The sequence below is a fragment of the Natrix helvetica genome, assembly GCF_964273705.1.
Source record: "Natrix helvetica genome assembly, chromosome: 5".
Taxonomy (NCBI): Eukaryota; Metazoa; Chordata; class Lepidosauria; order Squamata; family Natricidae; genus Natrix; species Natrix helvetica.
In genome coordinates this window covers 54,875,544-54,894,208 of record NC_138551.1, presented here as the reverse complement: position 1 = coordinate 54,894,208, position 18,665 = coordinate 54,875,544, and the positions used below count along the sequence as shown (strand labels likewise).

At 37.7% G+C, this 18,665-nt stretch overlaps 1 protein-coding gene across 1 annotated transcript in view; it reads left to right on the top strand.

Moving 5' to 3' along the window:
• SORCS1 (sortilin related VPS10 domain containing receptor 1) overlaps positions 1-18,665 on the top strand; it is a 454,044-nt gene that overhangs the window by 282,376 nt on the left and 153,003 nt on the right. The window contains 1 exon segment of the mRNA XM_081955321.1: positions 15,914-16,072. Coding sequence (XP_081811447.1) covers positions 15,914-16,072 — 159 coding nt within the window.

The window sequence follows — 18,665 nt, the reverse complement described above, 5'->3', positions numbered from 1 at the left end:
CGAGGAACGCGAGGGGGGACCGTTGACGGCCTCCGCAATCATCGCTCGCCTCGCAGAGCCTCGCTGCTGCTCCACGCCGTGGAAAACAGGTGCGCGCGCACAGCTCAGAAAATTACAGCCTCCGAGGCTCAGAACGCTTCGGAGGGAAGCTTCTGCATAAGCCCGGCCGAGTGACAACAAGTTCCCGCCGTTACGAAGTCTCGGAGGCTGTAATTTTCTGAGCTGTGCGCGCGCGCCTGTTTTCCACGGCGTGGAGCAGCAGCGAGGCTCTGCGAGGCGAGCGATGATTGCGGAGGCCGTCAACGGTCCCCCCTCATGTTCCTCGTCTTCCCAGATGGCATTTGGAGTGATTGCCGGCCACACAAACCTCGCTGCTGCTCCACGCCGTGGAAAACAGGCGGGCGCGCACAGCTCAGAAAATTACAGCCTCCGAGGCTTTGTAACGGTGGGAACTTGTTGTCACTCGGCCGGGCTTATGCAGAAGCTTCCCTCCAAAGCCCTCCAAGCGAGGAAAGGCCAGTTGGAAAAGGGGCTTTGCTCCTGCTCCGGGCTGGAGGCTTCCCTCCGAAGTCTTAGGATGTTCTGAGGAGCCCCCCAAGGAAAAACGCCGCTGCCAGGTAGTTAAAAGTACCTCTCTGATTCTGTCAGACTCTGTCAGTCTCTCTCTGATTCCCTCTCTCACTCCCTCTCTGTTCCTCTCTCTCTGTGTCTGTCTGTCTCACTCACACACACACACACACTGTGGTCACCTTGTTGAGTGTTCCAATCACATTTGAAACACTCAACAACTGGCCTGCATTTATGGTATTTTGCAGCATTCTGCAGTCATAGGACCAAAATATATGGTTAAAAGCATATATTTTGGTCCTATGACTGCAGAATGCTGCAAAATACCATAAATGCAAGCCAGTTGTTGAGTGTTTCAAATGTGATTGGAACACTCAACAAGGTGACCACAGTGTGTGTGTGTGAGTGAGACAGACAGACAGACAGAGAGAGGGAGTGAGGGAGGGAATCAGAGAGACTGACAGACACACACACACACACACACACACACACAGAGACAGAGAGGGGGAGGGAGGGAGAGAAAGATAGAGAGACACACACAGAGTGAGTGATTAAGTGAATGAGTGAGAGACAGACACACCCACATACACAGAGTGACAGAGAGAGAGGAAGGGAGGGGAGAGAGACAGAGGGAGAGACAGACACACACACACACACACACACACACAGAGTGAGTGAGAGACAGACAGACACACACACACAGAGTGACAGAGATGGGGGAAGGAGGAGAGAGAGACAGAGATACAGAGAGAGAGACAGACAGATAGACACCCAGAGAAAATGACAGAGGGAGAGAGAGAGGGAGAGAGAGAGAAAGAGCCAGAGAGAGAGAGAAAAAGAAAAAGAAAAAAAGAAAGTGGGAGAGAGAGATGAAAGAAAGAAAGAAAAAGAACTTATGACCACAATTGAGCCCAAAATTTTGGTTGCTAAGCAAGAGCATCGTTAAGTGAGTTTCACCACATTTTCCAAGTTAGCCATGCCCACCTGGTCACATGACTGCCAAGCCACTCCCACCAGGTCACATGGCCGGCAAGCCACTCCCACAAAGGAGGCCACACCCACAGAGTAGGTTCCAAAAAAATTTGAAACCCACCACTGGATAAACCATATCATGGACAGTTACAAATTAACAGAAAGAAATAAAAGAAAGAGAGAGAGAGAGAGAGAGAGAGAGAGAGAGAGAGAGAGAAAGAGAGAGAGAGAGAGAGAAGGAAAGAAAGTTAGAGAGAGAGAGAGAAGGGGAGAGAAAGAAAAAGAAAGAAAAAAGAAAGAAAGAAAGAAAGAAAGAAAGAAAGAAAGAAAGAAAGAAAGAAAGAAAGAAAGAAAGAAAGGTGGTTTTTATAAAGATATCAGTTTTCTAAAGTGTCTTCAGACCTGAAACATGTATATCATTTTGAAAGCATATTGCTTTCATTAAATGACTTTTGTTGGACAATTTACACAGAATCATCAAAATTCTCTTCTTAATGTCTGCCATAATTTATGACAGCAATAAGCTATAAACATTTATGATCAGAGAAAAAGGAACGTGTTTATAGTGCTTTCCATGACTCTAGCAAGATCTGGCTAAAATATTTATGCCACCATACAACATTCCTGCTTAAATTGTTAGTTAATGTTAGTTAAACCAAGTTGATATCTTAAAGCCTTGATTGAGTTAATATGAGATAAGTTCCCTATACAATTATCTCCTTGTGAACGTTTAAAATCGATGCAGATTTGTGTGTAGATTTTTCAGCAATTCAACTACTATCTTGCCTTGGTTGGTCTAGCATCCTTTGGACATAGCATGGCTTGACAAACTGAGGCCTTTTGTCCAGGGGTGGGTTGCTGGTGGCATTACTGCCATTTTGCAACCCACGCGCAAACCAGATGTGCGCTGTGTGTGCATGTGCAGTTCAATGAACTACAATGAACAATCACCTGTGCACGAGGTAACTGGTTTGGGGGCGTGGCAAGCCTGGGTTGCTGCCGGTTCTGTGACCCAGGCCTGAATTCCACTACTGGTTTGGCTAATATTTCAGCAACCCACTACTGCTTTAGTCACAGGGTATGTACATTATAGTAAAAATGCATTCAATTGCTTATCCGATAAACTCTATGTTGGCAGGACTATGCTTAAAGATGTTGAATTTGGGGATTTTTCCATGTAAGCACTATATTTACTCATTATGCTAACCAGGGACGTGCGGTCAGGGGAGGCAGGGGAGGCAGAGCCTCACCGCTCTCATCACGAAAATAAAAAAAAGGGAAAAAGGGAAAAGGCGCTGAGGAGCCTTCTGCACACGTGGTCCAGGAATGGGACCACGTATGCAGGAGGCTCCTCTAGCCTTAGCCTCCCTCCTGCACATGTGGTCCCATTCCCCGCTTTCCTGAGTCAACATGAAGGGGACCGCGGAGCACGAGCCGCTGTCCCCTTCATGTTGACTCAAGAAGGCGAGGAATGGGACCATGTGTGCAGGAGGCTGAAGCTGCTTCAGCCTCCTGCACACGTGGTCCCATTCCCCGCCTTCTTGAGTCAACATGAAGGGGACCGCGGCTCACGCTGATGACATCACCAGCCTCACCAGCCATAAACCTCACCGCACGTCACTGATGCTAACCAATATCTTAGTTTCTTTAGAGTACTGAGTTAATTTATCTGTTTATTTTATTTATTTATTTACTGCGCTTCTAGACCGCCCCCTCTCCCAAAAGGGACTTGGGGCGGTGTACAGTCCATGCAAAGAATACATCACAATATAATAAATAGATAAAGTTAAATATGCAAAGTTAAATATGGAGGAGGTTAAAAATAGAATTAAAAAGAACTGTACAGCTAAACAGTATATATAAATATAATTTTAAAACCCCTAAAAATATAACACAAATTAAATTAAAAACAATTCCCCTAAAATAACCAGTTGATAATACGTCTACCAGGAGGTAACAGTTGTAATTATGCCAGGCCTGCTGTTGTGGTTAGTAAAGTATAATTATGACTGGGGATAGTAAGTGAAGCCAGTTACTTGGTTATTCAATAAGCAGCCATTATTGTCATGAGATATTTTATTGTTTGAATCCAGCTATGGCTCTGTCTTGCAAATTGGATCTGGTTAAACTGGTTACATCAAGTAGCTATGACTATTTATTCCATAACTGTCATAATCACAGTCAGTATTTATTAATTAATCCCTGAATGCTATCTTTGCCTTTATGATCAATTAAGTTACATTGATTTGTGTTTTCTATGGGTATAGGAAGTCTGCTTTGCTATCATGGGAGATCTATAGTAAGAGATTGATCCTCTATAGTAAGATATTAATCCCCTTTAATGTCTTCTTATATTTCATTTCCTAAGGAATGAAAATCTTTTATTAGTTACAGTTAGAAATTGGACCTCAGATATTTTAGTTTTAGACAAAATGGCTAAAATTCAAAATGGAACAAATTGGCTTTGTGTATATGTCATGTATTACTTGACCAAAGGGGATTTATCATGTTATATATAGTAAACAGTAACCCCCTGTTGGGGAGAATAGAGAATGTTATTTAGGTCTTTCTGGTGCTCGATTATTTTTCTCAGCCAACCATGACTTGTTAGGAGCTATATTTTATTTCTTATATATTACTCTGGTTCTTCAATCGAAATAATATTTAACACTTAAATTTAATATAATAATCACTTAATATTAACATTAATGTTAGTATGCTAACATTAATGTAATATTAATTATATGATCATTATATTAAATATTTCTCAATTAATTGTCTTTAACATCAATGACCTTGCAATATCTGTGGCAAATATCTGTAGCTCAGGAGTAGGATGAGAATGAACTTTCATTCTCTAAGCTTGTGGGTTGGTTTCTCGACATTTTGTTATCAAGCCAGGTAACATCTTTAACAGATTTTAGGGGGTGTCAGTGTTCTTCTGTTTATAAGAGCTTCATGTGGTCAATAGGTCTTGTGATGGTGACATCATGTCAGGTGAGGGTTCCATCTAGTCTTGGTCCTGTGATGAGTCTTGTGATGGGTCAGGTGTGGATATGTCAAATGAGAGACTTCTGGTGTGTCTTTTGATAGGTCAGATGTGAGTCACAAGTGAGAGTCTTGTGATGGGTCTTGGTGAGGGTCATTGGGAGGTGAAGTACTGGTTGGGGGGGTTGGTTGAGGGTCAGTGCTGTCTCTGGTTGGCTGTGCAGTTGATTTGCGTAGCAATAATCTTCCCTAATCATGTGAGCCATCGGTTTATTTATACAAGCTCATAACAAATTATGATGAAACCTAAGGTTCATCACAGCATCAAAATGGATTTTCTGATCCATTTTGCCATTTGCTTAAGAAAGCTGACATTAGGTTATATGTGTGGAAAAGTTTTCATTATTCAACAGCTCAGTGATAATATAAGTGGCTTCTTCTTGTGTGGATGTACATTAATATTTCACCTTTGTCATGAAAAACTTTGAAGCTATATGCCATATCTATCTCATTATAATTGAAGGCTATTCATCAGTCCATGATGTTTTCCCATTTACCTACAGATGCTCTTTATTACATTCACTCTTTCCAGTGCTGTTTATTTATATTGTGCTATTTATTAATTTAATGTTTGCTGTGTTCTCTTCCACTTTGTTTTTTTTTTAATAGTTTGTGTTGCAATTTTGTAATCTGGCCACTAATTTGAAGCAATTTATGAAAATAGCAATTAATTGGGAGCCACCCCTTTCATACATATACACAAACCATATTTACCTGAAAGTTTTCTTTGAAACTATCTCTTATCAACTATCTTTGGTAATTATCACTGTATTTAATTAGGTGCAGTTATTTTTGTTGAACAGTACAGTTACAATTCTATGAGTAAAAACAGTCTGCCAAAAACAAGGGCATATTGTTCACTTCGCTTCAGTGTTGTCAGTCTTCTTAAAAACAACTATTTAAAATAGGAAGATAGGGCTGTGGTATGGCCCTATGTTTCTAAATATCTTGCATTTTCAACTTTTATTACTGGTAAGAAAATATGAAAACCATATACTATTTTTGTTAAATTGGTTGTTCTCAAACCATGTATTCAGCAAGCAGAATTCATTTAACAGAATACGGTGATATTGAAAACAGTAATTAAAGCCATTACTTTCATAGAACATTTGCCATGGACAACCACTTGCACCAACATTCAAAGATGGAATTAACATGTTCTCTGCTGCTTGAACTCTCTTAAAGAAAAGAGTTCATTTAAATGCCATTCTACACAGACGTTAATTTTCTAGCTTGGACAGTCAAGAGATTAAAATTCTAAATTTCCCTATTTTATAAAGGTCTGTATTTCTTATGTTTAAGAGAAAGAAACCCATCATAATCTACTAGTGCTGATTTCACCATAAATCCAGAGGAAACATAAGTCTACTTACCCTTTATTTATCAAGCATGCAAAGAAATAGTATCCAGATATGGGCTTACTCAATTTTTCTTTTAGACTGTTTCATTGCTCTTCATTATTATATTTCATGACTTTAAAGTAGGAGCAAGCAGGAAACAATCTTAGAACTAGATTATAGTTTTGGCTTCCCAATAGAAAATCATTGATTTCAGTAGCCTACCTAAAACCCTGCAATAGTATCCACTTTTGTTTTAGTTTGCTTTAAAAATGTTGAATACAATGTGTAGGAGAAATCCCTTGCTTTTTAAATTTACCAATAGAGTTAGCATTTTAAGAAAAGGTTAATCATAAAATAGCTGCTGTTGAAAATGTCCCTATTCCCAAAATAGAGGTTGTGGAGATACGATTAGGTCCAAATTAGGGATCTTCCACCCCTAATTTCTCAAGGAGGGGAATAAATAGAGGGGAACAATGTGTAGAAGAAGAATAGATGGGGACTCAACTCCTTATGAAGGAAAATGCGTAGAATATTCTTTATTGACCAAGTGTGATTTGACACACAAAGAATTTGTCTCTGGTGCATAAGCTCAAAGGGATAAATCATACATCATAAACATACAATCATAAATCATAAGATACAACCAACAAAGTGAAGTTGTAAGATACTAATAGAAGGTGAATAGAAGAAAAATGAGAAGGATAATAGTAACACAACCCTACTACATGGTTATATATCCTTAGGCATAAGAGAGTGCTAAGGAAATTAGGTGGTTAGCAGAGTGATGGCATGGGATAATGTCTAATTGTTTTGGCATGCAATGCCCTATAGCGGCATCCTGATGGGAGAAGTAAATATGTCTTTCTTTAAATATGACTTTATTTAAAGAGATCAATAGTGCATACTGGTGAAACTCAAAAAATTAGAATATTGTGAAAAAGTTAATTTATTTCAGTAATGCAACTTAAAAGGTGAAACTAATATATGAGATAGACTCATTACATGCAAAGCAAGATAGTTCAAGCCGTGATTTGTCATCATTGTGATGATTATGGGTTACAGCTCCTGAAAACCCCAAATCCACAATCTCAGAAAATTAGAATATTGTGAAAAGGTGCAATATTCTAGGTTCAAAGTGTCCCCCCTCTAATCAGCTAATTAAGCCATAACACCTGCAAAGGGTTCCTGAGCCTTTAAATGGTCTCTCAGTCAGGTTCAGTAGGGAAAGACTGCTGACCTGACAGTTGTGCAGAAAACCATCATTGACACCCTCCATAAGGATGGAAAGCCTCAAAGATAATTGCAAAAGAAGTTAGATGTTCCCTAAGTGCTGTATCAAAACACATTAAGAGAAAATTATGTGGAAGGGAAAAGTGTGGAAGAAAAAGGTGCACAAGCAGCAGGGATGACCGCAGCCTGGAGAAGAGTGTCAGAAAAAGGCCATTCAAAAGCATTGGGATTTTCACAAGGAGTGAACCATGCTGGAGTCAGTGCATCGAGAGCCACCACACACAGACGGATCCTGGACATGGGCTTCAAATGTCACATTCCTCTTGTCAAGCCGCTCCTGAACAACAAACAACGTCAGAAGTGTCTTACCTGGACTAAAGAAAAACACACTTGGTCTGTTGCTCAGTGGTCCGAAGTCCTCTTTTCTGATGAGAGCAACTTTTGCATCTCATTTGGAAACCAAGAACCCAGAGTCTGGAGGAAGAATGGAGAGGCACACACTGCAAGATGCTTGAAGTCCAGTGTGAAATTTCCACAGTCTGTGTTGATTTGGGGAGCCATGTCATCTGCTGGTGTTGGTCCACTGTGCTTCATTAAGTCCAGGGTCAACACAGCTGTCTACCAGGACATTTTGGAGCTTCCTTCCGCAGACGAGCTTTATGGGGATGCTGACTTCATTTTCCAGCAGGACTTGGCACCTGCCCACATTGCCAAAAGCACCAAAACCTGATTCAATGACTGTGGGATTACTGTGCTTGATTGGCCAGCAACCTCGCCTGACCTGAACCCCATAGAGAATCTATGGGGCATCGCCAAGAGAAAGATGAGAGACATGAGACCAAACAATGCAGAAGAGCTGAAGGCCGCTATTGAAGTATCCTGGTCTTTCATAACACCTCAGCAGTGCCACAGGCCAATAGCTTCCATGCCACGCCGCATTGAGGCAGTAATTGCTGCAAAAGGAGCCCAAACCAAGTACTGAGTACATATGCATGCTTATACTTTTCAGAGGTCCGATATTGTTCTATGTACAATCCTTGTTTTATTGATTGCATGTACTATTTTAATTTTCTGAGATTGTGGATTTGGGTTTTTCATGAGCTGTAAGCCATAATCATCACAATTATGACAAATCACAGCTTGAACTATCTTGCTTTGCATGTAGACTGCTTTGCAGTCTATCTCATATATTAGTTTCACCTTTTAAGTTGCATTACTGAAATAAATGAATTTTTGCACGATATTCTAATTTTTCGAGTTTCACCTGTATGCCTTTATTTGCTCAGAAACAGAACAGATACTCTTTCAGTGTTTTTGAAGTGTTGAAAAAATGCATATGAAACACATTCCTGCCCCACCACTTGCAATGGTTTCTCCAAGAGACAGGTTTTTTTTTGGTCTCCCTTTATTCTACCAAATGGAGAAAAATGTTGATATGTGGGAGGAAAGCTGTCTTCTAGGATGGGTTGAAGCAGAGAAACAAAAAGCTTGCTAAAATGTCAGCATGGTCTTATAGGTTTAGTGGTTCCATTACCTTCCATTCCAGTCATAGAAGTAGACTTTTGGAACAGACATAATACCTTTAGTGTATTATAACTAGGATTTCATTCTGAATTCAGAGAATTGAAAACAATCTCTTTTGACTTGGTCTGATTTGCTTCCTATATTGTATTGAGAGTCAAATCTGAGATGATGTTTGGAGATCCAGAGTTGAGAGTCAAATCTGAGATGATGTTTGGAGATCCAGAGTTGAAAAGGAGAGTCATGTGAGGTGGGCATATAATAAGCAAACAAGCAAGCAAGCAAACAAACAAACAAACAAACAAAATGTGAGTGCAGTGTCACTTAGACATATACTGTCCCATAGCACTTTACGGCTTGCTCTCAGCACTTTATAATGTCAGCATATTATCCCCAACAATCTGGCTCCTCGTTTTACTGATCTCAGAAGGATAGGAGGCTGAGTAAACCTTGACCAGTCAGGATCAATTTTTATTTATTTATTTATTTATTTATTTATTTATTTATTATTCATGCTTCTAGACCGCCCCCTCTCCCAAAAAGGGACTCGGGGCGGTGTACAGTCCATGCCAAATATATCAAAATACAATAAAAATTGAATATGTACAGTTGGAATGGAGGAGGTTAAAAATGGAATTAAAAGAACTGTACAAAGCAATATATATAAATATAGGATTTTGAACCCCTAAAACACACACAATAAGTTAAAAACAATACCCCTAAAATAACCAGTTAATACATTTGCCAGGAGGGACAGTTGTAATTATGCCAGGCCTGCTAATCGGAACAGGTGAGTCTTCAATTTTTGCCGGAAGGAGCGGAGGTCAGTAGTGGTTCTAATGTCGGGGGGGAGGTCATTCCAGAGGGTTGGGCCCATCACAGAGAAGGCCCTGCTCCTTGGTGTCGCCCGTTGGCATATCATTGCCAATGATATCTTGCAAGCACACCATATGTTTCCATTGAAGAAAGCCTGAATATATACATACCATATATATTTTAGAGAAATAAATTTAGGAAGTTTATATTAGCTTTCATACATAGATACACAAAAAACACAAACATTTGTTGTTTGGTGATATTTACAGAAACAGGTCTGCCAAAATGTGAAGCAATTTTTATACTTACTTACTTTGTCAATGCTCTAAAAAGAACTTTTTTTTAATAGAACTGAAAGAGTCCATAAAGCTGGACTCAAGCTAACCATTACACAAGACTTAGAGTAAATCATGTTTATCTGTTATCTCTTAATTTTTCTCCCCTTGCTCAAATTAAAGAAGACTTTTTTTTTCTTTTTACAGAAATGTTACCTTTTTGCAGCTTCTAAAAGGCTAAATTACTCACCGATGTAAGAAAACGTTTAGATTTAGTTGTGATAAATTTAAGGAACCACTACTTATTTTGCCCTGAAATTCACAGAAGTGTTTCAAAATGTCTATTCCACTATAAATTTGGCATTCAGCCAAGTCCAATAAACACTACCACTAGGTAAATGTACACAAAAGTATATGCTTTCAAACGGATGTCTGCTTTATTATTATTTTTCTGACAGTTGAGTATAAAATGAGTGTATTCAATATTTTTTGGGGGGGAGGTTGTTCAATATCTGCAATGCTTAATGTATAAATAAAACACAAATTACACATAGGAATAGTAAAAATACAATTAAAATCAAAAGACAATTAAAATTAAATCAAAAACAATCCTGCTGTCATTAAGAGGTGGTGGTGGAGAATTAGTTTTTGCCATCTTCTTAAGTACAGAAGAAGCTAAAACATTTCCTTAGGAATAGGAAACTTTTCCAGATAGTTCTAAACTATGACTCTCTTCCAGCAGCTACAGTTGCATGACCACTAGTCAAGGATACTAGCAGATGTACTTCAAGACTATCTAGAAGAGCTCAGATGTTGCTGAGTTGTAACTTGTTGCTCCAGTGTCACTCTTTTTGGCCTTACATGAATGTAGCATTACTGGAATTGTAGTCAAAAATAAAACAGATCTGATTGAACTCTGATTCAACATTATGTACACGAAACATTCAGAAAGAATGCATAGTACTACCAGATCCTACAGGCAAGTTCTTCCTTTCTTTACCTTCATATTTTGTTGTCTTTTGCTTCTGGTTACCAGACATTTGAAGCCCCTCTGTATGTAGCCTACTTTGGTGGCCTATCTACACTGCTAACTTCATTGCAAAATGAATGTAAAATGGCCAGGGTTGGCTTAGGTATGCATGGTCAGTGCCAAGGTTATTAACAAGACACTTGCCTAGGGTGATGCAGAGTTCATTATCTGTAGAACATTGTGAGGATGGGTGAACTGATGGCAAAGCAGCTGCTGAGTAGGATTTAACCCAGGGAGGGGGATAGGAATTTATACAGACAGGGAGATCCATAGCTGCAGGAATTTCTACTCCATTTATTTTTATTAAGCCTCATAAACACTGAATCGTATATCCAACTCCACTGGGAGACTTGTTCATAGACTTATATGGCTCATTATATGATGTTCTTTTACACTATTCATCTTAAATGCCCTTGTTCTTAATAAGTTCCATTCCTCGTCCAAATTATGGATTTATAATCTATCCCATGTTTTGTCATCTTATTACAGCCATGCTTTAAATCTACTTAGGGAATATTAGACAATAGGCAATTAAATATTACTTTAAGGGGACCTCAAATCCCAGAGGATATCACAAAGTGGGTGAAAACTAAAACTTCTTATATTTCTCAGTTGTTTCACAAGAGAATTAGGGTTATTTTCTTTTGAAATTGGTGCTCTCCTTATTTAAGGGTTAAAATGACACTTTCTTGTCTTTCCTGTTCCAAATCCAACTGATTTTTGAGAGCTGCAACTGAAGGAACCTCATAAGCTTCCAGTTCCAAAATGCAAATCTATAAAACCCAATATAGATTCTTCAAGTCATCCAAGGACTTACTGCACTGGTGAGGGTGATCTAGAATTCAGAATAAGGATGACTTAACTACTGCTGTTTATAAAGCTGTAAATATGTCTATGTGTTTATGAATAAATGTACCACTTGCAGATGTGCATTAATGTACTTTGTACATTACAGCTTGTTAAGTTGGCAAATCATTTCCAATGCAGTGTGTATACAAGCAACTTTCATTCACATTGCCATTGTTTGTTGACCAAACAGCTTCTATCCTGGTGCTGTCCTGGAAGGATGGAAATGTTTGTGGGGACAACATTTAAAGCTTGCTTTCTGATTTGCCTCCAATTTAATAAACCACTTGTCCCTAGAATGGGTAAGAAAGTAAGATGTGGATGAGGTAAGGCAATTTTTTTAAGTGCCATTAAGTGCCATGGAAGAAATATGCAGGGCATTTTTTTCTAGTCTTGAAGTATAGGAGAAACCAAAGGCTGTTATGTGTAATGCCATAGTTCCACATAGCTTGCATATGCTGCCTTCTGGGTGGCAGCACTCCATTAAACAGAACAGTCATAATTTCAGAGTGTGATAGGTTTTACAAAAAAAAAAGGACTCAGCTGATTTTCTGTCAATTAAGTCAGGTGATTTTCTGTCATTATTTTACAAGAGTCCCATTGACCAATGGCATGAGACTAGCCATAAATGACTGCCATCATCATAGGATTTGATTATGTCTTATATTTATGTTTTTAGCAGGTATTAGTAGTAGTAGATATCCTGGCTATTACTTTCAGATCAATAGATACAGGATTATCACAATTGACAGAAGTCTGTAGAAGACATAACCCTTCCCTTAATCATACTAGTTCAGGAACTGTATATCTGCGTAACAAATCTAGTTAATTATGGCTTCACTTATGTTGCTATAAACTATTATTGGGAAATATTTGTACTGATTGCTGTGTCAATGTGTATACCAAAATTGCTGCATTGGCACTGATGCAATCAATATGATTCTCTATAAATTATAGACAGTCAATAACTTGCAATATTACAATAAAATATTTCCATGTCTTTGTTTCTGCTTGTTTATATGATCTTCATGCACATGGAATTTCATTTTATGACAGAAAGTCAGTAACACAAATAGCCAAGACCACTCTGATTTAGCTCCATAGAATTAATTATAGGACTATTAAAATGCATTGATTGTGTATCAATGCACAGCACATATGTCCTATTTGGATGTAAGAAAAGTATGCTGTCCTGCAGTGTAATCTCTATATTAAAAATTCTAGCTTGCAACAAATACCATAATGCCCACAGATAGGCTATGCTGTGGATGTGCTTATAGCATCCTGACAAGCAACTGACTGAGTTGACGTAAGTGTCCTTCCTGTTATGTAATGTGACATGTCATTCAGTGCAACTAAGTCTAGGAATCTGATTGACAGCTTCTCTATATTATTATACTGCATTATGTGAAAACATAAAGAACGAAGTTTGAGGGACAGCATACAGTATGTTAACTTCTTTCCCTTTTCCCTCCTCTCCCTTCTCCTTCTCCTACTTCTTAACTCCTGGTGACTGCCTGTATAAATCCTTGAAATGTTCATAGAAATATTTTAGATGGTTTACTGTTGTATTCTTCATGGGGCTCAGAGAGAGGGATTGGCCCAAGGTCCATACTAAGACTGACTAGAACTCATGGTCTCCTTGTTTCTGTCTCTCTATCAATATTCATGTTGTGTATCCATAGATCTGTTTTGCAGCCCTTGTTGCTGGAGAATCACCCACCTCCAATCTAATTTAAATGACTATATGGGGATCAAATTAATAATAACTTTAGTTATCCATTTATTTTCCATTTTATTTGCCTTTATTCTCATTGTCCACCTTTATTTCCCTCCCTTTACAACAGTGTTTGTAATCTGCCTATTTCATATAACTGTAAAGCTGCTAGGAGTCAGTGAAAACGTATGCCATAATAGTGTTAATCATAAAAATGCCACGAGTTTCTGATCTACTATATAACTGTAATAACATGCCTGAACCCAACTCATAAAGACTTCTAAGCTTTGTTTCTCAAATTTGTGCTTATTTAGAATAATCATACTAAAGTCTATGTTGCATTTCATTGGAACTTATCTAAGTATGGGTACATCTGAATTCACATCACAACTGCTGCAGGGAGTTTCAGTTCCAACTACTTGCTACTTAGAATATTATGCATTACTCCCTGCTATATTATTTCTATCCAACAGAGCATCAAATCCAGAAACTTCATTCTATTTAATAAGTATGTCTGCAATGCATGCACGTCCATATATGTGTATGCCCAGTGCACAGAGAATAAAATAAATTGATATGCTAATCACAATATTAAATGAAATTAAGGGGTACCTATTACACATTCATTTTAATGCTATTTTGAATAATGAAGCTAACCATCTGTCAATCCATGGGGTTGGGTGGGAAGGGATAGAATCCTGGCACTGTTGATATGCCATTCAACATGATGTTATGCTGAAATATATCTACTTAGTTTAATGCCAATGGCTGTGTGCCTTTATGAAGCTGACTGTGGAGTGTAGTCAAGGTTTTTTTGTTTTTTGTAAAGTAGCCCCCCTTGAATATATTCAACTTTCTTATAGACAGGCATACTTCTTGTAGCAATTGCTTATGATCAAAAACTAAAATACTACTATCTGAGTGTAGAACTCAGTGGCTGTCACTTGGTTTTGGTGCCATAACAGTTTTTTACCATTAAAAATACAATCTGTTACTCATTTTAATCATCAGTTGCTCCCTTGTCATTGAGAAATTGAGAAACACTTTTTCTGTTCTTTGAATAATATTCCATGTCTTCCATGTGTATTGCTGCTATAGTAAAGAATCCAATTTTAGCATTCATTTATCCAGATTCTGGGATCTGGTATAAAGTGATGAAATAACAGAGAAAAAAAATGTTACAATCATAGAGGGAAGACCAAGGGACTGGCATCTACTGGACATAAAAGTCAAGGTCCAGAGACTATTATGTCGAAGTTTGATTACCTGGCCTGCTTTAGTATGAAAATTCAAGAGTTGAGGGATAGTCATAATAAATGGCTGCAGTGATAAGAAAATGTAATGTCTGAATACTACAGTGAAAATAGAAGCTTTTATGTGAATCCCTTTATTTGAAGAGTTCTGGGTACAGTGCTTATTACCTGGGATATCTATGAGAGATTCTGATTTATTTCTTTAAGGAAAAAGTTCAAATCTTTATAACTTTCCAGAGGTAATGTAATTTTTTTCTTTATCTTATGGTGCAAAAGAAAGGTTCCTGTGGAAAGAATGATAGTACAGGGACCAATAAATGGGGGAGTGGTAGAATGTAATACAATTTAAATTAAATTGCATCTTTAAATTAAAGCAAAAGGAATCACTGATATTATATGTAGGGCTTGCCTTAATATCACGATGAAACTCGTGCTGATTCAAAATTTTCAGAATTGGATAGAAAAGGCTTTTATACTTCTTGGTACTTGAAGTTACCTTCAGGCTTTTATCCTTTCTGTGAATTTTGGAGAATGTGCAATGATTTGAATGACATTCTCTAGTCTTTTTCCTTCTTTTGTCTTGCATTTAATGTGATAATGATCAAAGGAAATGCCAGAGGAAGAGAGAGTGTTTCTCACTTTTTTGCCTCCTTTGGCCTTTCTTGTCCTCAGTTGCTGCCTCTGTTTACCATCACTCTATTAATGACTGTAGGCTTTTGTCAGAGAAATCCATCCTTCCACAACTTTCAACAGAAAAGAAATGGGGCACTTCAATATAACTCATAATGTACATTTAAAAAAATATAGTACCGCACACAATCAAAAATAAAAGATATGTGTGTCTTTGTGTAGACTGTTACAGAAATACTTGGATTAGTTAAGTAGAATGTTGTTTCTCTATCCCAGACATGTCAAATCCAGCCCGTGATAGGCCCAGATTTGTTCTGTGGTGACTTTCTGGAGACACTAGCCTGTGCCACCCCAGCCCTGGCCAACCCTGACCCCATCCACCAAGTCAGCTTTGATGGCCAGGCCAGGCCCACCCTGGCCTCCCAAGGACAAACAAAATCCCAATAGAGCCCACAATGGGATCAAGTTTGACACCCTGTTCAATCCATTTCCATTTAGAAGACCATCTTTGGTTTGTCTACATTTGGATGGCTGTGTACAGCTAAATAGAGCCCATTTGAATAATATTTCACAACAGTGATTTTTCTAGACATTTCAGATTGTTTTTTTTTTTTTACCTTTCTCTTGTTTCAAATTCCAGTTCTCTCTCTTTTTTTTAATCTGTACAGATTATGTTGCTTACGGATCCTGAGATTGAAAGCAGCCTGCTGATCAGTTCTGATGAAGGAGCCACCTATCAAAAATACCGGCTGAACTTCTACATCCATAGCATGCTCTTTCATCCCAAGCAGGAGGACTGGATTTTGGCATACAGTCAGGATCAGAAGGTTAGTATTACTTTTACGCTCTGCTAGGACCAAATCTATTATTGGACAGAATAAAGTGTCAGTTAACAGCCAGCATATCAGGAAAGACAGCAGGTTCAAAGGCTATACCTGACATTTACCTCCTCTAATTGCTCCCTAAAATAACCAAGTGCTCAATTTATATATTGAAGAGTACATTAAATTTGTAAGTCTGAAAAGTAGAAGGTGGACAAGAAAAAGAATTAAACCTGTTTTAATTTCTTTAACTTTTACATCTAATTAAATTAATGCAGTTAGTATCCATTCATGTGTTTAAGTATTTTCCTCTTGTGTCACATTCAAATTGGAATAGACATAAAGCTCTGGAAATCAAGGCAACTCATCATTCCAGAGACTCTTACCTGGTCAATTCCTCATTAATTTAAGAAGCCCTAGAGTAAACATGGAAGTTGGTTTATGCTTTGCTCAATATGTCTTTGCAGGATAGGTGCTACACAACTTTGCATAATGTATATCATATTAAATGCCTATCTTTTAACACAGAAGTAGGCAACCTGTAGCACTGGACTGGCAAGCAATATTCCTATATTGCTCCCTACTTCCCCCCCTTTTTTGGGGGGGAAGATACATGTTTCTTTAACCATGATTTGAGAGTAGCGTTTTTTATGATTTTGGGAAGGGAAACACACCCAATTACAATTTCAAGCACTTTGCAGGAAAACCCCCATAAACTATGAGGATTTATGAAATAAAAACTGCAAAATTCTTCCCAGAATAATGACAAGATCAAGAAAATCCTGATTTCAGCCACTTTACTTCATCACTCTTCCTTTTTGTTCCAAAACATATTAAATGCCATCTGAACGAGGCCAAAGATTGTCCATTCCTACTCTGAATTTCTTTGTAAGTGAGATACCTGCATTATGTTGTCTATAGAGTGTAGATACAACAGATGGATGGGAGAATGTCAAATGACTGACCATTAGGTCAATGAACAGGCCAGTAAGCAGGTGAATTAATTATAATATTTATTGTCATTGTACTTTAATACAATGAAATTGGTTTATTGGTTTAATGAAATTAGAATGATAAGAAAGCAGTAGTGAAAATTAGTTAGCAGCAAATATTTGTTTTACCCCAGGTGATGGTTATCCCAGACTGTCTTTATTCTTAGATGCTATTTCCTTAAGCCACAGATTGGTTAGGGAACAGTTTTGTATCTGGCTTCTTTTTCTGACAAAATGGGAAAGAATTCACATCCATTTTTAGGTAATGTAGGCATTTAGTTCTGCATGTCTTCAGATCATTTAATAAAATCATGTAAGCTAATGTATAATATTAGATTCAACATATTTAAAGAATGTAGAACAGATCATCAGTATCATCCAAAATATTTTAATATTCATAGGTACAAATCCTGGCAGTTAACTGAATTAGTTTACTCTAGAAGATTTAAATCAAGTCAATACTATTAGATTTTTGAGACACCACATTCTTAAAGTATGCCTAAAAACAATTTTAGCTTTCTGTCATAAAGCAGGGCAAAATATCCTGAGCATGAACAAATTGACTATATTTTAAGAAAAATACATATATGTCATTTAGCAGGCACTTTTCAAATTGGCTGTCTCCAAGTATCAAATTTATTTCTATCCCTTTCTCCCCAAATAAGGTTTATGAACAATTTTGCTAGGACAAAAATGAAAGAAATACTCAGTTTCCTCATACGTTTTCAGCAAATGGCTCATATATTTTATTAATATGGCAGAGTTCAACAGTGAAAAGAGAGATTAAAGGAATGGGACGGGACAAATATCAAAGTAAACATATTAATTTTGAATATTTTTTACTAATAACAAAAGAAACATATAATTCTGTATATGACCATTACAAAAATCAGGCCTGTGTTTTACAAGGTTGTGTTTACACTCTTGTGTTTTACAAGATTGTGGAATGAGGGTTTCCCTGAGATACATATGGCTCCCATCTGATGGTATTCTGTAAGACCTTGAAAACCCCTCTAGGTTTGGGTTGAGAGTCTCCTATTTGTAATGTTTTATATCTTTAGAAGGTAATTGTCTGGATTACCATCTTGTAATTATCTCGTAATCACCTTATAATTATTTTGCAGTTATTCTGCAATTTGTAAAGATTCGAGTATCGTATGTCCTTGTTTTTATGTTGTTCTTTACCCTGTGAGTGGTCCATCTTTTGAACAGCATCAAAACTGAAAACATTTGCCATGTTATGGCAGTGGCTGTGATAAGTACATATGTTTTTAATCTATAAAAATGATTAGACAAATTCCAGAAGAACATTATTAGATTTCAACTGATAATGAGCTGCCAGCTTCACAGTTAACGTCTGACTATCACTGAGAAATAAGCAAGAGATGGTTACGAACTTGCCAAAGTACTATCTGAAATCAGTCAGTTTGTTTGGTATATTTCACCTAAGTTTAAGGGAGAAAATAGTACCCTTGAATTGTACCTAAATTTCATTATAGGCAGATAAAGGGGAAGAAGTTTAAATTTTTGTAGCTAGATGTGGGATGGTAATTTAACAACCAGTTTTCTGTCCTAATGATTTCTTCCAACAACCAGTTTGCCAAGCT